Genomic DNA, 17,230 nt, shown 5'->3' with positions numbered 1-17,230 from the left:
TGTCACGTCGGAACCTGCAAGCTACAAGATAATTTTGCTGTTCTGATTCATAGTATAAAGCTTACAAGAGTGAAAAGTGTAGCCTTAGAGCACAAATGCAAATACCTTAAATAGTTGCATATTTTACAACAAGTTTTTGAATATGCGATGATTGGGCAGTGAGGTGGTAGTGTTGGGGTCTTTCCCTGTTATCACCTCCATTTCTCTGAGCATAAAATTCATTAAAAGTTGTACACAGTTGAAACCATGTTACTGTGAACATTCGTGAGTGATTATTTCATTGCATTTTGAATACCCTTTTCAATCACTCAACACTCGGTAGTTTAGAGAGTCTTTTTGCCTTATTTTTGTCCAGATGATGTGATCTTACAGGCTATCAAAAAATTACCTACACTTCGCAAATGCACCTCTTTTTGGGAACATTACAAATTGGTCCTGAGATTGTATATATATTTTTCCTAAGAGGACTTGCTTATCTCTCTCAGTTTCGAGCCTCTGCTGAGTGTCTCTGCTGTACGGATCCAGAGGCAGGTATGGGTCATATGGTTTGAACATGCCAATTATCAGAGCCTTTTGGGAATCAAATATTTAATTTTGTGGAGCAAATTTGGAACGTTACTATTCAATGTTCCCCTTTGTTTCTGTTTGGAGTTCCCCCTCATTACTATCCTCGTCAAAGGGGAGCAACTACTTTCCTCAAGTGGACCGTCTTGATCACCCTGAAATGCATTCTGCTTAAATGGCTGGAGGTGGATGCTCCTGATTTTTCCCTATGGAGGTGCCGCCCGATTACACTTCTAATGTGGGAGAGAAGAGACATTCTGGATTTTTCTTCTTTGCCGGGGCAATCTTTTCAGCGAATATGGAAGCCCTTTTAGAACACCATGACCCCCCTGGCTTGGAGTCACCTTTTGAACTGTTGACCCACATTTCTTTGGTTCGAGTTGAGTTATTGTGAATAATTTGATTATATCATTTCATGTTACCAGCTTGAAGGAAGACCGGGGGTGGGGGATGTTGGGGGGTTGGGTTTGTTGGGGAAGTTACATTATTTTCAAAACTTGAGCTTCTCTGTATCTGGTTGTGATTTCTGTATTTTTCATGTGCTGAACCCAATAAAAATTATTTGACAATAAATGTGCAAAACACCGTTCTCTATAATAAAGTCATTTATACAATTTCTACGTTAAAGATTAATCAGAAACAAGTGAATCCATCTGCATGAATCGCCATTTGTCTATAAATAGTCAACCGTAATTGGTGGCAAAACACAACTGATGCTCTGATAGATTCAGGAGACCTTACATTTTCCACCGCTCTCCTCCATCCTGCTGTAGTTGTCTACAACCTGGTAGAACAGCCAAACCACAACCTTGCATATTTTTTTGAAAGAGCTGCCAGACTAGGGCTGTTTTCTCCTCTCATTCTGTTCTAGTCTTCCTTTGAGAAACTCAAGAGACTCATACAGCTGTGGATGTAAGATTTAACCAGAGCAGATTGTGTTTCACACTTTTGTTCTAATGACAAAGCATCAAAGCAGCACGTTGTCCAATCCAGAATGCAGGATGCACAGGCTCCTCAAAGGATGCCTGAAATCTGTGCACAAGGGTCAAGCTGCCCTTCTGGATGCTGTAGAAATCCAGTAAACCAGCAGAATAATCTAGGAATACCCCTAGAACTGAACTCTTCATAATCCCCGCAACAACACACACCCCATTGTGCCAAGCTCTGCAGGTCTTGCCATCAACCACCAAGCACCAGGAAGAGCCGTTCTTCCCAATGAAGCAGTTCCTTGTAACCCCTTTCCTTATGATGCTTCCATAAGTCAAGCCAATGCCCACTTTGGGATTGCTGAACTTTACCTCCCAGTAGAACTGCCCTTTGTAGAACCTTTCTGTGCACATCACCTGCCCCTTAGCCTCGAACCTCTCAGGTAGGTTATGGTAGGACACACAAGCTGGAGAGATATTACTGACAATCTTGTTGCCATCAGCAATTTGAAGATATTCATGTGCTGTCTTGGAGTCCAGTGTGATACTCACAAGATCTGAAAAAGGACATAAGTTAGGACATAATTAGCTCCAATATCGTTGTTCATTCCATCACCATCTGTATTTCATTGTTTAGCCAATTCTGTTGAACTGTTGGTTTTAACCCTTTCAGGACAATAAGGATCGTAGGCCAATTTTTGTGGTTTTGATGACATTTTTATGGTAAAAAGGGCTTGCAGATGCCAAAAAATTGATTTTTTTTGTGAAATATTATTTTTTTTTTTAAAAAAAAATCACACTTCTGGCTTATGGACAGTGTGGCAAGTGAATCTTCTCGTCAATCTGGCAACGACGCTAATGAATGAATGTCGGAACCAGTTTGTTTACATAAAGGCAGTATCATATGGAATCCGTACATATCAAATTTAGAACTATAGACTATCCCAATCAAAATTTATAGGATTTTAAAGTTATGGGACAAATATGTCCCTTGGTCCTGAAAGGGTTAATTCTTTAGTATTAATTGCGCTGGGCTAAGCATTTTTAATTTTGTTTGATTTTTTTTTAACTTCCTGCTATTCAGGATTTTGCCAGGAAGTTCCGATTTGGATTGGTCACTTTGTAAGCAGGATACTGTGCTAGATGGTGTACCCCAGACTGGTTATTCTTATGTGCATGGGCGGGGTGTTCTAGAACTGGGTGTCTTCCCGATACCACATGGTGAGAGCCTATCCTATAACAGTGTCTGGATGTCCAGATTCCGTTCTAGAATTGTGGTATAACCCAGAATTGGCGCACCTGGCATTTATGTGCTCGCAGTTATACCAGTCATATAGCTGCAGTCTACGCAGCAAGGATGAGAATAGCATATAGGATTCTGTAAGTGGCAGCCCCGCCCATGTCTATTCCTCCTTTGCCTTTACACGCAATGCACTTAATGTACACTCTTATAGAGCTAGTGCCAAAACACGACAAAATCCTACATCTAACACTATATGCTTTTTAAGACTCTTCAGAAGCGGCTGTTGTCAGCAAACACTTCATGCCGTGGAGAGAAAGTGTGCGCTGAAGGAGTCCATTATCTATGTTTTGAACACTGATCAGGGCAATGTTGGAAACTGCCTCTCCTGCTCAGTCAATAAAATACATTTTTGGGGGGGTTTATTTTCTTTTTATTAAATTGAGAGAAGAGAAATTCATTAAAAAAGTATAAACAAGGGCATCATTAAGAGTTCATGAAATTTAAAACAAGTTTGCTTTTTTTTTGGACGTACCAAGAGGTGGCCGCTAGCCATGGTTGTTAGCATGAAGTGTTTGCCGACGACGGGCCATTTCTGAAGAGTCTTAAAAAGCAAATTAAGTGTTAAATGGAGGATTTTTGTCGTGTTTTGCCACTAATCTTGTGTGATCCTACTGCAATACGTACCAATTGGACCCTTAACTAGCACTCTTATAGAATAACATTTGGGCACCTTGCTTGCACTTTTGGTGGCAAGGGTACACGTCCACAGGGCAGTGGCAATAGTTTGTAATTTTGCACATGCAAGGAGCGCATTAGTGGGGGTGACCCTTTTACACCCTCTATTACTAAGCCACAGTAGAGGTTTCTACCACGGCCCGGAGCGCTAAATACTCTGACGCTCGTAGGAATTTTACAAGTGTCAGAGAAGTGTTGGAGCATTTAGCGCTTCGGGCTTAGGAAAAGTGGGGGTGGTTAATGTTTACATTTTTTATCACACCTTGATTTGAACCTATTCAGTTTTGGTACTTACCTGATGATTATCTGGCCTTGAACTGGGCTCTTGTAGCTGACAAGGGCTACTCCAGAGAAGAAAGCCCACCACGGTGTAACTTTCAGTATTGCCAATTCACCTTGCCCTACGCACCCCATTCGCCAAGACACTGAGAATCCGAGAGAGCGGTCGGCCCATCCTGAGCAGTTCTCCCTCACTCTGCTTAGATTCACAGTTCTCTCAAACTGCGATACGTATACAGAATATCACACAGAGCAAAGTGATACTGTTCAGCCTCAGAGTACAGCGGATATGCTCTCTCATCTCCATCCACACAAGACAAAAGTACTGAAATCCTTCAATGGATTCTTATGATCAAACAGTGGAGGAGTGGCTTAGTGGTTACAGCAGCTGCCTCAGCACCCTGAGCTTGTGCATTTCATTCTCCTGCAGCTTCTTGTGACTCTGGGCAAATCACTTAATCCCTCCATTAACCCAGGTACAAAATAAGTATATGTTTAAAATACAGGCCCACAAAAACACTCCTTGATTTTAAATGGTTACAAAATCAAAACTTATTGGAATATATTTATAAATAACAGCAAATACAAGTCCCCAAAACCATGGTTAGCAAGATCTTACATAATCGCTTGCACTTTCACCCTTATAAGCTGCAATTGGTGCAGAAGTTACAACCTTCAAACAATGCAACGCGACAAAATGACCAAGTGTTCCTCAAGTGGCCCCCGAGATCACTAGACATTACTGTTTGTGACTTTTTCCTTTAGGAGTACGTGAAAGACAGTGTACCTACCTCCACGTCCCGCAACTATGGATGATCTGCAGGAACGCATCACTGAAGCTATAAACGCAATCACGCCGGATACGCTTCGGAGAGTCTGGTCCAAACTCGATTATCACATCGATGTTTGCCGAGTAACAGGCGGGGCACACATCGAGTGTATATAATCAATTACCATATGAAACTTTATGGAATTGATGAAACTGTAGCCTCAAAGGTGAATAAACTTTGGTTTTGTAACCATTTAAAATCAAGGAGTGTTTTTGTGGGCATCCTGTATGTAAACCACTTTGTAACCACATCGAAAAAGCGGTATATCAAGTCCCATCCCCCAAAGGCAAAGGAAATAGGACAAAAAGTAAATATAAGAGAGAAAATATATTCAAAAATAAATTCTCACACAAAAAATATTTTAGTACAAGAGAACTTAGTAAAATAAATATATGTGCTCAGTGACGTGAACAAATCTGAAAGCCACTGGAAGACTAGTGAAAGTTCAACTCATGACATCATCATTGTACATGCCCTCCCTACCTCCATCATAAAGATGTATCTTAATCAAGATATATAGGAGGGCGGCGGGGAAGCAAGATGACGGCGGCATGAAAACAGCCAAGAACCTGAGATCCGTCTTACCTTGCTATATTTCTTCAAATTCTGTTTTCTTTTTCTCCTTTGGGGAAATTTTCAGTGATGGATGCCCCACAGCAGCACAAGGGTGTAGTCCGGCTGGACCTCTCCACAACAGGCCAAACACAGATTGACCGGTTCTTGACGAGTTCGCCGGTAGTAGCAGGGAGAGGAATAAACCCGGCAGCTGCTCCGCTGGAAGGAGCCATCAGAGCCACGGGATTCGAGACATCACTATCTCCCCCCAATAGTCCGATTTCTGCCTAACCCGGCGCAGGAAGACGTGGGAAGTGAGAGTGCCGAGGAGCCAATGAGCCCAACGCAATCCCGCAGTGAGGGGCACCATGCAGTCCAGGAAGCCGAGACAACACCTCGAGGAGTGGAGGGAGTCGACTCCTCACTGGCAACATTGCCTAATATTTGGAGAGTGCTCCAAAAACTGGAAGTTGCAGTAACAAAATCCGTCGGCGATATGTCAACAGTTGTGAGTAAATGGGATGACTTATCTATCTCAGTACAAAATATAAAGTTGTAAACAAATTTGAAATTTGACCAAATTAATAAAGAAATTTCATCTTTATAAAATGTTTCAGCTAATGTAGTTATTAAAGACAGACTTTTTCTACAAAGAAAAATTGAGCAACTTGAGAATTTTAATAGGCAGCTTAATCTACGTCTATTAGATTTTCCTAAGTCAGCTTTAACTACACTCTTGGACATGTTTATAAAATACCTCATGGAAAATTTGAAAATTTCCTCGGATATGATACCTCCAACAAACAGAATTTACTATTTACCAAGAACAGAGACTTTACCTGACACAGCTACAGCACAACCTATGGATTTGAATAATTTAACTCAAATATTGGAGAGTTCCCAGGAGGAGATTGAATTTAGAGGAACACTGATAATTTCCTTAGTCTTTAAAAAGGACTTAAATATGATTATAAAAGCTTATTTTCAATCTCCTCAATCTTTATTTTTGGGACAAAAAATCTGGATCTTCCCTGTTGTTACCAAAGCTACTCAAGATTTTAGAAAGTTATTCTTGATTATGCGGGAGGAATCAATAAAAATGGGAGCTACTTTTTTCACTTAGTTACCCTTGTAAATGTTTTTTTTTTGCTCCAGAGCAACTCCGTAATTTTTTGGACACAAAAAAAGTACTGAAAGTATAATTGGGCTAAAGCTTCTTTGACCCGGCATGACACATTAAGCCTTTTCCTATAACTGAAATTAATTGGCCTCTTATAACGGAGACCTCCTTGTCTCATTGAGACCTCCTTGTCTCTTAGGTAGTGTTTTAGAGGTCTAAGGAAGAGTATGAAAGATACTGATTTTTTTTCTTCTATGAAAATTGTCTTAATGGATATTTTTTCTTCTAGTTTAAATTCATATGCTTACCTATTTAGATTGCATTCTGAATTACTGTAAAAAGTGGATTCTTGTGAATTTTGTCTTGAAATGCAAATAAATAAATAAAATAGATATATAAAGAAGTTTAAGATGTTAAACAATAAATTACTTATCTCAATCTTTGTAGGCTCTAGCAGTTCTCAAGGCAGGGGGCACTGAAGCATAAAAAGCGATGAAGTCCTCAACCAGCTGACATAAAAATATGTGGGTGTCAAATTCCCCCAAAACAATCCAGTGGCAATTGTATCGCTGAACTTGTTAGTGGGCTGTCTTTGCTCTCCACCCACGTCCTCTTCCTCTTGAGAAAGAACTTGTGGAAACACGATCTGTGTCGAGGAAGCAGAGTTTGGAATTGCTGCATACGCATGGATTATAATTGATTTATTTTAATTCTTTGTGGGTTTTTGATTTTTGATTATTTTGCTTGAATTTCACCATGGATTGTTTTGGGGGAATTTGACACCCACATATTTTTATGCCAGCTGGTTGAGGACTTCATCGCTTTTTATGCTTCAGTGCCCCCTGCCTTGAGAACTGCGAGAGCCTACAAAGATTGAGATAAGTAAGTTATTGTTTAACATCTTAAACTTCTTTATATATCTTGATTAAGATACATCTTTATGAGGGAGGTAGGGAGGGCATGTGCAATGATGTCGTGAGTTGAACTTTCACTAGCCTTCCAGTGGCTTTCAGATTTGTTCATGTCACTGAGCACATACATTTATTATATTTATTTTACTAAATTCTTATGTACTAAAAAAGGAAATAGGACCCCAGAAGTGAGGTCTGAAAAATAAAGGAGGAGAAAGCTGTGAGTATAGCATGTCCTCAGAATCGCATGCTGTCTCCATAACTAGATTGATACCAACCTGAATAGCAAGCCGTGTTCTAAAGTAGGCTACTACTGACTTGAACAGCGTGCTGCGTTCACAATTAAATTGTCACTGACCTGTTTTTGTCTCAGCTCTTGATGCAGCCCCCGAGGGGATAAAACATGGTCACGTCGGGTAATTGAGACTTGTCAGTGTTCGTTGTAATAAAACAATTTACAGTATAAATTTTTATGCCGATCTTCTGGTTTTGTTTTTGGACTGGATCTTACAGATTTTGCAGATCGTTTGCCTATCTGTTTTTTTTTGGGGACCCTCAAGAGTACAGCTTGAGGACATGCTTTTTCCTCTAAGAGGAGGACCAGAAGAAACACAAGAAGAACAAAGGCCGGACTGGATCAGACAGAAGTGATGGCAGGGGGAGAGCAGCACTTACGTTTCTGAACATCTTTGAATGCTCTGTTGTAAAGGCGTAAGAGAGAGTCTGAGGCAGTATCTTCGTCAGCGTCCAAAATATTAGGCTCCACCTTTCCTAAAACTATTTCAAAGACACATTAGTGAGGTAACTGCGGATACTGGGCATTAGTTATGTACAGAAAACCTCTAGGCCTCTGTGTCTAAGCTGAGGATGTGACTAGGACAGGGAGATGAAAGGGTTTCTCAACAACTAGAGAATGACACGGGGAAAAAAGTTGTCCCTGTCACCGCCCCATACCCGTGACCACTGTCCCTGTTACCGCTCCGTCCCCACGACCACTGTCCACGCCCCGTCCCCATCCCTGCAACCACTCTCCCCGCCCCGTCCCCACGACCACTGTCACCGCGACTACTATCCCCGCAGCATCCATACAAGCCTCAGTACTGCAATATTTAGCTTATTCCTTCCTTATAAATCAAAGTTCCTTCTGCTGAACTAGAGAAAAAGATGTTCAGCTAGCAGGGCTTTATTTATAAATTTTTATCAACACAACTAATATACTACTTTATCCTAGAGCAAAAAAAAAAAAAGGAAATAAATAAATAAATATAATTTTTTTTTTTCTACCTTTGTTGTCTGGTTTCTGCTTTCCTCATCTTCTCATTCAATTCCTTCCATCCACTGTCTGTCTTCTCTCAGCATCTTCCATTTGCTCTATTACTGTGCCTCTCCCTTCACCCCCCCAAAATTGGTCTGACATCCATCTTTCTCTCCGCTGCCCCCATAGGGCTCCTTTTACAAAGGTGTGTTAGGGCCTTAACGTGCGGGATAGCGCGCGCTAAAATGCCCTACCACCTCCTTTTAAGCAGGCGGTAATTTTTCAGCTTGCGTGCGATAAAAACGCTAGCGCACCTTAGTAAAAGGAGCCCATAGTCTGGAATCTCTGTCTTCTTCCCACTCTCTGTTCCCCATTTTTCTTTAGTGTCTTCTCCCCACTCTGCCTTCCCCAATTCCCTTCAGTGTCTTCTCCCCACTCTGTCATCCCGATTTCCCTTCAGCGTCTTCTCCCCACTCTGTCATCCCCATTTCCCTTCAGCATCTTCTCCCCACTCTGTCAAGCGTCTTCTCCCCACTGTCTTCCCCAATCCCCATTTCCCTTCAGCGTCTTCTCCCCACTCTGTCTTCCCCAATCCTCATTTCCCTTCAGCGTCTTCTCCCCACTTTGTCATCCCCATTTCCCTTTAGCGTCTTCTCCCCACTCTGTTAAGCGTCTTCTCCCCACTGTCTTCTCCAATCCCTATTTCCCTTTAGCGTCTTCTCCCCACTCTGTTAAACGTCTTCTCCCCACTGTCTTCTCCAATCCCCATTTCCCTTCAGTGTCTTCTCCCCACTCTGTCATCTCCATTTCCCTTCAGCATCTTCTCCCCACTCTGTCTTCCCCATTTCCCTTCAGCGTCTTCTGCCCACTCTGCCTTCCTCATTTTTTCCTTTCAGCACCCCTTGCGTGGCCTGAGAATCTCCCTCTCTCCCCCTTACCTTTGTGGAGCATTAGTAAAGTGACTTGCTGAAGTCGGCCGAGCCTGCCTGCAGATGCGTGTGTGTGGGTGGAAGCTTCTCTTTTGATGCAACTGGAAGTTGCGAAAGAGAAGCTTCTGCCTACACACGCGTGATTGCAGGCAGGATCGGCTGGCTTCAGCAAGTTATTTTACTAACGTGCCGCAAAGGTAAGGGAGAGGGAGGGAAATAGATTCAATAGGTAGGAAGGAGGGAGGTGACTGCACGCGTTCCCTTCCTTAACTGTGGCGACAAGGCCATTCTCCACTCCACGAGGTGGTGGATGGCCTTGTCCTCGTGCCCGCAGTGAGCACTCCCCCCCCCAACCGTTTCAGCGGGTTACCCGTGGCTAGTTGTGGGTAACAGCCACCGTGTCATTCTCTAATAGGAACCCTGCCCATCTCCCACCCAGACTATACACTAAATAACAGCTGTACAAGACCTCATGAAGGACCATAGGGCTCCAGCCTTCTTTAGCAGCAATAGTACAGTGGTCTTCGCTAATTTTTAAGTGAGGGCTGTTTTGGGTCCATAAGGGTGAAGGAGATCCAACAAACATCTTCCTACTTTGGGCCCCAACACCAATAACATTTCCTTAGGTAGTCATGTCAAAGGGATGGCCTGACAGAGGATTTTAACAGTCCTGAAAACTTGCATCTTGGGTCACAAACTGCTTGGAGCATGGTTACTAAATAAGAATATCCACAAGCATGGCCCAGATCTCTCTCCCAACTCACCAGCACAATTCTGCAATAATTCTCTAGCAAAAGAATTCTCCAGCATTTTCTCAATGCCATTCAAGAGCTGCGACAGCATCCTGTCCACACAACGCATTCTGCTCACCGAGTCTACCTTCAGTAAAGGCGACAAGAGAGGGCCAGTGTCAGCCTTCAGGCTCTCAGATTCCTGGAGGATCATCAGATAAAAGATCCCAGGTCAGTTTATAAAGAGTCACCATGCAGACAACAGACATTAATCATGGAACTCTGGTTTGGGCAGACTGAATACACCCAGTGGCATACCTGCATAATTCTAGTGGGTGCGGCTGTCATCTCTGCCAGTCCCCTGCCCCTGATGTTAGAGGGGGGTGGTGTACTAGCTGAGTCGACAGCCACGCACACCAGACCACGACCTCGCGACTTCTCCCTGCATCATCTTACAGAAGACATCCAGGGGAGATCCCCACCCATCCACGGTACGCCACCAAATTCACCCTCACTCAAAACAAAAAGTTCCACCCCCATGCTATTCCATAATCAAATGTGGTTACTCTCAGGAACAATTTCTGTACTAGTAAACATTACATGTTCACACATCACGGAAAAAGCAAACTGATCATATGGAACAGTGAACCTCAAATCCATTCTTGCCCGGCACTGAAATCCAGTGGTCAGTTTAAGAAATAGAACCACAGCATCGGCCAATCAGCAATTGAATTTGATGGCTTGCTTGAAAATAATTGTCAAAGAAGGGATTTTAAACGCTCAGGCCCCTCCGGGCATATTATTGTTACCAGGGCACAAACTTTAAAGCCAAAGTTGGTCAGGAGGCAGAGGGGGACCTAGAAGGGTAGAGTGGGGGGGTGATAGTTGTATTTCAGCCATCAATGAGACTCTCAATGTTCTTTTAATTATCTGCTTTATGCCATATACTGGCCAGCTATACATATACTATGGGCATGTGGGAATAAAATGGTAATGTTGTACTGTTTTCTATCATGAATGGCTGGATACAGATCCACTCCTAATGTGTGTGGTGCAGTGGTTAGAGCAAATGCAAAAAAAACCCCAAAAATACAAGGACCAAAACTGCTTGAAAATCAAACACCATCAAACAGAGAATGGAACATGTCAACCAAGGAAAAGTCAAAATAAAGTTCCGAGATTTCAAAAAAAGTTTTATTAAAGGACCCGACGTGATCTGTGTTTTGGCAGAAGGCCTTCTTCACGGGTACATACACAATCTATCAGTATTCCTTGAAACTTAAACCTTGAAAGTTGTTTGGCAACTCTACTACTACTATTAATTATTTCTATAGCGCTACCAGACGCACGCACACGCAGTGCTGGATAGAGTCGCAAAGAGTAAGAAAACAGTCCCTGCTCGAAAGAGCTTACAATCTAAACAAGCAAGACAGACAAACAGGATGTCATGGATACAGTTAAGGGGAACGGTTCTCTCATATTCTGGTGCTGGTTCCAGTTATTCTAATATTTTGAAATCACCAATAAATGTTTTTAACAAATCCCTCGGCCAGTAGGACAGAACAGACTCATTCACCCACCTGCACCACTCTGAAGTGGTCACAGCTTTCCTGCAAATCCTCAAGCATGAAGAGTTTCTCTCTTATCGACATGCTCTCTACCTTCATCTCTTTCAGGCGGTTTGTGATCTCCTCCAAGGCCACGGCCTCCTGTTCTTTGAAATATTCTTCATCATCTTTCTGGAGTTCTTCAAGTTCATTGATCACTCTGGAGATTGTGCTAGCATGGAGCTCTCTGGAGAGGGCATGGTGCTGGAGAATACCAGGACAAAAGACTAGCAGTTACAAGAGCAGAGAGACGATATGTTGAAAGGCATCTGTGGCGTAGTAAGGGGGTGTTCCGCCCTAGGCACTATGTTGGTAGGGGCACTGGCACCTTCTCCTCCCCCTCACCTCTTCACATTCCTCCCCTCGCCACATGGGAGAGCCAATGGGGTCGCAAGGAACACGTTGTTGACCGCCACAAGCAACAACTTCAACTACAGATATGGGGGGAGGAAGGGGGCACGCGCAGCCAGACGGGATTGGAGAAGGAGCAGAAGGGGTGGAGATAAGGGCGGGGAGGGGCACCTCTTACCCTCGCTATGCCACTGGAAGGCATCACTGCCACGGCACCTGCTGCCTGCACAACAAAGCTGTTATAGAATACATATCACAAAAGGTGACCTATCACCCATGGCGTAAGAACTTGAAACTAGAAATATATAGATACCAAACTGTGTTTCTCCAACACAACCTGCAGTGCAACATCCTTTAGTCCAACCTATTAAATTATTCTTGTTTAAAGATGCATACAATGTGTGAGAAAAAATAATTTGAGAAAGGAATAATTTAAACATTTCCCCCTCCCCATTAGTGTTCTCTTATCTCTACTTTCCTTTTTATTACATTGTTTTTCTTTCCCACTATCCCTCTTGTTTCGAGTTGGTTAACTTACTACGTTCCCATAATTGCTGTTGTTGTTATCTTTTTATATACCCAATTTGACTGTAAACTGCTTAGGTTTCTGATAGGCGCTACAGTAAAACCTTGGATTGCAAGTAACTTGGTATGCAAGTTGTTTTGCATGACAAGCAAAACATTTTAATAAATTTTAACATGATATACAAAAGGTTTTTGCAATACAATTACATACAGTATACACGTGTCACATCATCACAAATGAGCCGTTGGTTCTTCTCTTTCTCTCTGACACTGCAGGAGTGTAGTGACTGTTCTAAATGAGCGAGGTTTTGCAATACGAGTATATACAGTATTTCGTGTTAAAGTTTTTGGGTTGTAGAGTTTCCATTATTTCTTAAATTTGCTGTGATATATGAGTGTTTTGGATTACAAGCATGTTTTTGGAATGAATTATGCTCGCAAACCAAGGTTTTACTATATATAAATAAACTTGAACCTTGAAACTATTCATCTCGAGTGGCTGATAAGGCGAGAATGTGGTGGCCCCAGTGAGAGCTGACAGTAAGCTAAACTTATTAAGTTCTGGACGGGTTCACAGATATTAAATTCCTTTCACATTTTTACAGCAGAAGGCCTGGTTATGACCCCAGATATTATACTCTCTCCAGGTGTACTGGATACCCACAAGAACCCCAATCCTAAGCCTGCCAACATATGATAGGTTCACTTTCCACACAGATTGGAGGCAATTGTATAGTATCAGTATATAACACGATTAAGCAAACTTTGGACCAACAGTTAGTGCTCTTATCTCCCTTCTGGGAGAGAAATGCTCTGTGCAAAAGACTGGAGACACATCCTCCTACCATCTATCAAGTTACTGTATATGTGGAGGGGCATAACCAAAACATACATATGTCAGATTTGGGTTTATGGTGCTAAATGCCCAAAGTCGGCATTGGGAAAATGTCCATTTTTTAAAAATACGTCTAAAATAATTTTTTTTGCCAAAAATCATCTGTCTGGACGTCCAGGCTATTGTTCGTGCAGACCACCAAAATGTCTATGTTTATACCACATTTTCAACCAAAATTTCAGCCAAGTCCCAAACACCCGGAACAAGACCATTTGGACGTGGGAGAGGCCAATATTCTCAGACATTTGGCATTTTTTAAATTAAATGACAAATCTTTGCCAGTGAAAGTTGTTTTTTCTTAATTAGAATGCCTTCAAGCAAGAGAAAAAAAAAGATAGAGAGCACAGTTTATGCAAATGCAATTCTCTTTGGTTAGACAAGGGAGAAAGATTTTGTTTCTTATAGTATTTTAGATGACAAGGTATCTACATACAGTATGAGCTTCAGCTAGTTCCATAAAATTCCTACGGTATCTAATTCCTTTCAAACTAAGGTAGAAACCAAAGCACATTCTTCTTGACGTATATTTCATTCCTCCCTACACATGCTCTGCCCTTGCCTAAGCACACAGACCGCCCTTGATGAGAAGAGGAAAGCTCCAATTCCTTTTATTTTTCTGTTGCCGGTAATGACTAAACTCAACATTCACTTACGCAGGGCAAAAATCAAAGTTTACCTAACATCTTTTAACACACATCATCTGTTCCCTAGTTTTTTACCTTTTGCATTTTGCTGTAAGTTCATCAAGGCATATTTTCTACAAGAGGGCTCTTGTTCATAGTGCGGGAAGGGGCAGACCGTCCCGGACGCCATCTTGACGGGGGCACCGGCACCTCTCCTCCTCCCCACCTCTTCAAAATCTTCAGTGGCAACAAGCAAAATCGGCTAGCTGCTGCTCACGCTGACCTAGCCTCTTGACATCACTTCCTGGTCTCAGGAATAGGAAGTTACATCAGAGGGGGAACTGAGGTTAGCTTGAGCAGCAGTTAGGAGATGCTGCTTGCTGCCGCTGAAGATTTTGAAGGGGTATGCGGGGGGGGGGGGGATGTGCGACAGGGAAAAGTGGGGGGGGGGGCTCCTTCCCTTGCTACACTGCTTTCTGTAATGTGACTGAGCTATTGTTAAGATGCATTATGGTAGGCTCTAAGTGTTGACAGTTGCAGGAGAACTCCAATTCATGTTTTTCACCGCAGAAGACCCTGGTGTATTCCGTCTCTCAGAGGCTCTGTAAGGTGGTACTAAATGCTCATTTTCTATGTTATCCAATAGGGTCTGTGAGTCTAGAATTATTACACTGAATTGCTGACACAAAGGCTCTCACCTTCACATCCTCCATGTACTTCCTTACTTCTTCCCTGTTCCGATCTGCCTCCTTTAACCGTCTCTTCTCTTCCTTCTGTATAACAGCAAGATCAACCTACCAAGAGCAAAATAAGGCAATAATATTGATTAAAATAATTGACAAACTTTAAAGTTTGGGCTTTAACAGCTCAATAAACTTTTTGACCCCTGAGGAAGCCCCTAGTCGGGTGAAACGGGGCCTGTTGGGTTATGTTTAGCAACAGAACATAATACCGGCAGAGACAACACATGCTTAAAGCTAAGTGCCGGTTTTTCAGTTGCGTTTTTTATATGTTTTAATTTTGCACATAGCATTTGAAAAAACTTTAAAAATTCATAAATTCTCAAATTGTAAACTCTAAAGCTCGATGAAAGATACCTCCTTCCTGCATAAGTTGGCTCACAAACAATGTTATAGCTAACGCAGGCGTCTGAGAGCTTAAGAGATTTATTCAAGTCTACTTTGATGACAACTTTCTAAGTCCTTGTGTGTGTTTGCTTTGATAATTTAGGACTTTTTCCATTACTTTGATATAGTGAGTAACAGCAAGATCAACCTACCAAGAGCAAAATAAGGCAATAATATTGATTAAAATAATTGACAAACTGAGAATCTACAGACTGGGAAAATGTAATAACTGACTCTGGGACCAAAAAATGAAAAGGATAGTTAAAGATGTGTTTATGTGCAGGGCTTATTGTATAGTCAAACAGGAAGTGGAACTGTGAAGTAGCATGAAAGGAGGGAGTTTGTAAGCCAGAAACTCTGGAGCAAACCCAAAGTGCTCCAGAGTACAACATGTAGACAAGGCCATTTGCGTACACCTCATTAACAAGTATCTCACTAGTCCCCTGAGGAAGGCTTATGTCGAAACTGGGATCCTAGTTGGGACCACAACAGATGAGTGTTTCTCTTTGTTGGACTAATAAACGTCTTGTTCGGTTGTTTTAAAGCATCTCACTTGCCTCTTTTTTGTGTTTTGATTTTATGGAGGCTGGTTTTGTGCTTTTCTCTTTGTGTTTTTATCCAGAAAAAGGAGGACGGATCGAGACATCCGGGTTTCACTTCCATTGATTTCAATAGAAGTAAAGCCCAGATCTGTCCTCCTTACTTCCATTGCTTTCTATAGAAGTAAAGCCTGGATGTCTCCAATCTATCCTTCTTTTTCGGGAGCCATAATGTAACCCTACTTTTGCCTCACCTATTTGGCTTCTTAGGTCATTACTGATGATCCTGCGGGCCCACAGCAGATATGAAGGCACTGGTGCAAGCAGTCTGACACTTTTTAAAGTGAAAGCACACTTTTGGACTGTTTGTACTGGGGCTCCGTGGAAGACCTCACCTACACATTAGAATGTGTGCCTGCTGTCCTCAGATAACACCTGTTACAGGTAAGTAACTGTGCTAGGTATTTGGTGTGGGGGGAGGTGTATGTTGGGACATAGGAAAGTAGGGGGTAAGATTGTTTGGGGATGGCAATTTCATATGTTATGTAAGCATAATGGCTGTATACATTTATTTCAATAAAAATATTTGAACTTAACCTAAAATCAAAAGCACAAGTCATAGCAGAAAGGAGTTGCTGTCATGCCATAGTATTTACTTCATTTTGATTGGCTAGAAAAAAGGAACCCTGCCTCCAAAGAGGCGAGGCTTTTGGAACGCACAAATCCGCTCCCTGCGGGGCGGGACAGAAGCCGCACGTGGTTGGCTTCCCGCGGTTCCTGGTCTCACCTTCCTCCCGCGGGCTTCTTCGTCCAGCTGCACCGGCCCGTGTTCCGCGTGGTCCCCGAAGGCGCACATGGCGCAGAGGAAGCACCGCTCCCGCCGGCAGTACAGCTCCAGCAGGCGGCCGTGCGCGGGGCACTTGCGGGCAAACAGGTCGATCAGCGGCTCCTCGAGCGGGTGATCGGCGAAGGCGCCTTCCTCGCGGAGGTGCGGCTGCAGGTGATCCTGGCAAAAGGACGCCAGGCACCGCATGCAGGACTTGAGGGCTTTCCGCTGGGCGGTGGCCGGGCACCAGTCGCAGGGCACGTCCGAGAGGAGCAGCGGCGGCGGGACGGCCCTCTCCTGCGCCTTGAGGAACTCCTCCGCGATGTCCCCCAAGAGCGCGTTCTTCTCCGGGTAGGGCCTGGTGGCGAACTCTGTCCTGCACAGGGGACACCGGTAGCGCCAGGTAACCTTGAACCAGTGGCTATTGATGCAGGTCTGGCAGAAGTTGTGGCCGCAGGACAGGGACACCGGATTCTGGAACACGTCGAGGCAGATAGAGCAGAGCAGCCTGTCCTTAGACAGCACCAGGGACACCATGGTTAGTATAGGCGGGATGGTCGCTGCTAGTCTGCCGAACTAAAGAAAGGCGAGGAAAACGAAACTATCTGGGGGCTCCTCCCACAAGTGGGCCGACCACTGGACTGGGGAACAAGGTAAAA

At 43.2% G+C, this 17,230-nt stretch overlaps 2 protein-coding genes across 4 annotated transcripts in view; one reads left to right on the top strand and one right to left on the bottom strand.

Annotated features, from left to right (window-relative positions):
- Positions 1–148: 148 nt before the first annotated feature.
- LOC117367514 (tripartite motif-containing protein 16-like) lies at positions 149–17,139 on the bottom strand. 2 transcript variants are annotated; one of them, XM_033960103.1, is made up of 6 exons: positions 16,533–17,139; positions 14,778–14,873; positions 11,659–11,889; positions 10,112–10,280; positions 7,839–7,940; positions 149–2,047 (listed from the first exon to the last, which is right to left on the bottom strand). In XM_033960103.1, the coding sequence occupies exons 1-6, from the start codon at positions 17,106–17,108 to the stop codon at positions 1,518–1,520; spliced, it is 1,704 nt and encodes a 567-aa protein (XP_033815994.1). In that variant the 5' UTR covers positions 17,109–17,139; the 3' UTR covers positions 149–1,517. The 2 variants fall into 2 exon arrangements, with proteins under 2 accessions (XP_033815994.1, XP_033815995.1); XM_033960104.1 differs by lacking the exon at positions 11,659–11,889.
- The window catches only part of TRIM47 (tripartite motif containing 47), a 55,553-nt gene continuing 55,316 nt past the window's right edge, over positions 16,994–17,230 (top strand). The window contains exon 1 of one of the 2 annotated variants that reach the window (XM_033960100.1): positions 16,994–17,109. The gene's annotated coding sequence lies outside the window, so the exon portion shown is untranslated. Of the gene's footprint in view, positions 17,225–17,230 lie in introns of both variants that reach the window. The other variant, XM_033960101.1, reaches the window with a different exon arrangement.

The sequence above is a fragment of the Geotrypetes seraphini genome, chromosome 10 (assembly GCF_902459505.1).
Source record: "Geotrypetes seraphini chromosome 10, aGeoSer1.1, whole genome shotgun sequence".
NCBI lineage: Eukaryota > Metazoa > Chordata > Amphibia > Gymnophiona > Dermophiidae > Geotrypetes > Geotrypetes seraphini.
This window is presented reverse-complemented; position numbering and strand designations above follow the sequence as displayed.

Coding starts and splice junctions, on each gene's coding strand:
- LOC117367514 (XM_033960103.1), bottom strand. CDS start 17,108: ATGGTGTCCCTGGTGCTGTCTAAGGACAGGCTGCTCTGCTCTATCTGC. Junction 14,874..16,532: donor AAGAAGCCCGCGGGAGGAAG/GTGAGACCAGGA, acceptor TGCTCTTGGTAG/GTTGATCTTGCTGTTATACA. Junction 11,890..14,777: donor AGTACATGGAGGATGTGAAG/GTGAGAGCCTTT, acceptor GGTATTCTCCAG/CACCATGCCCTCTCCAGAGA.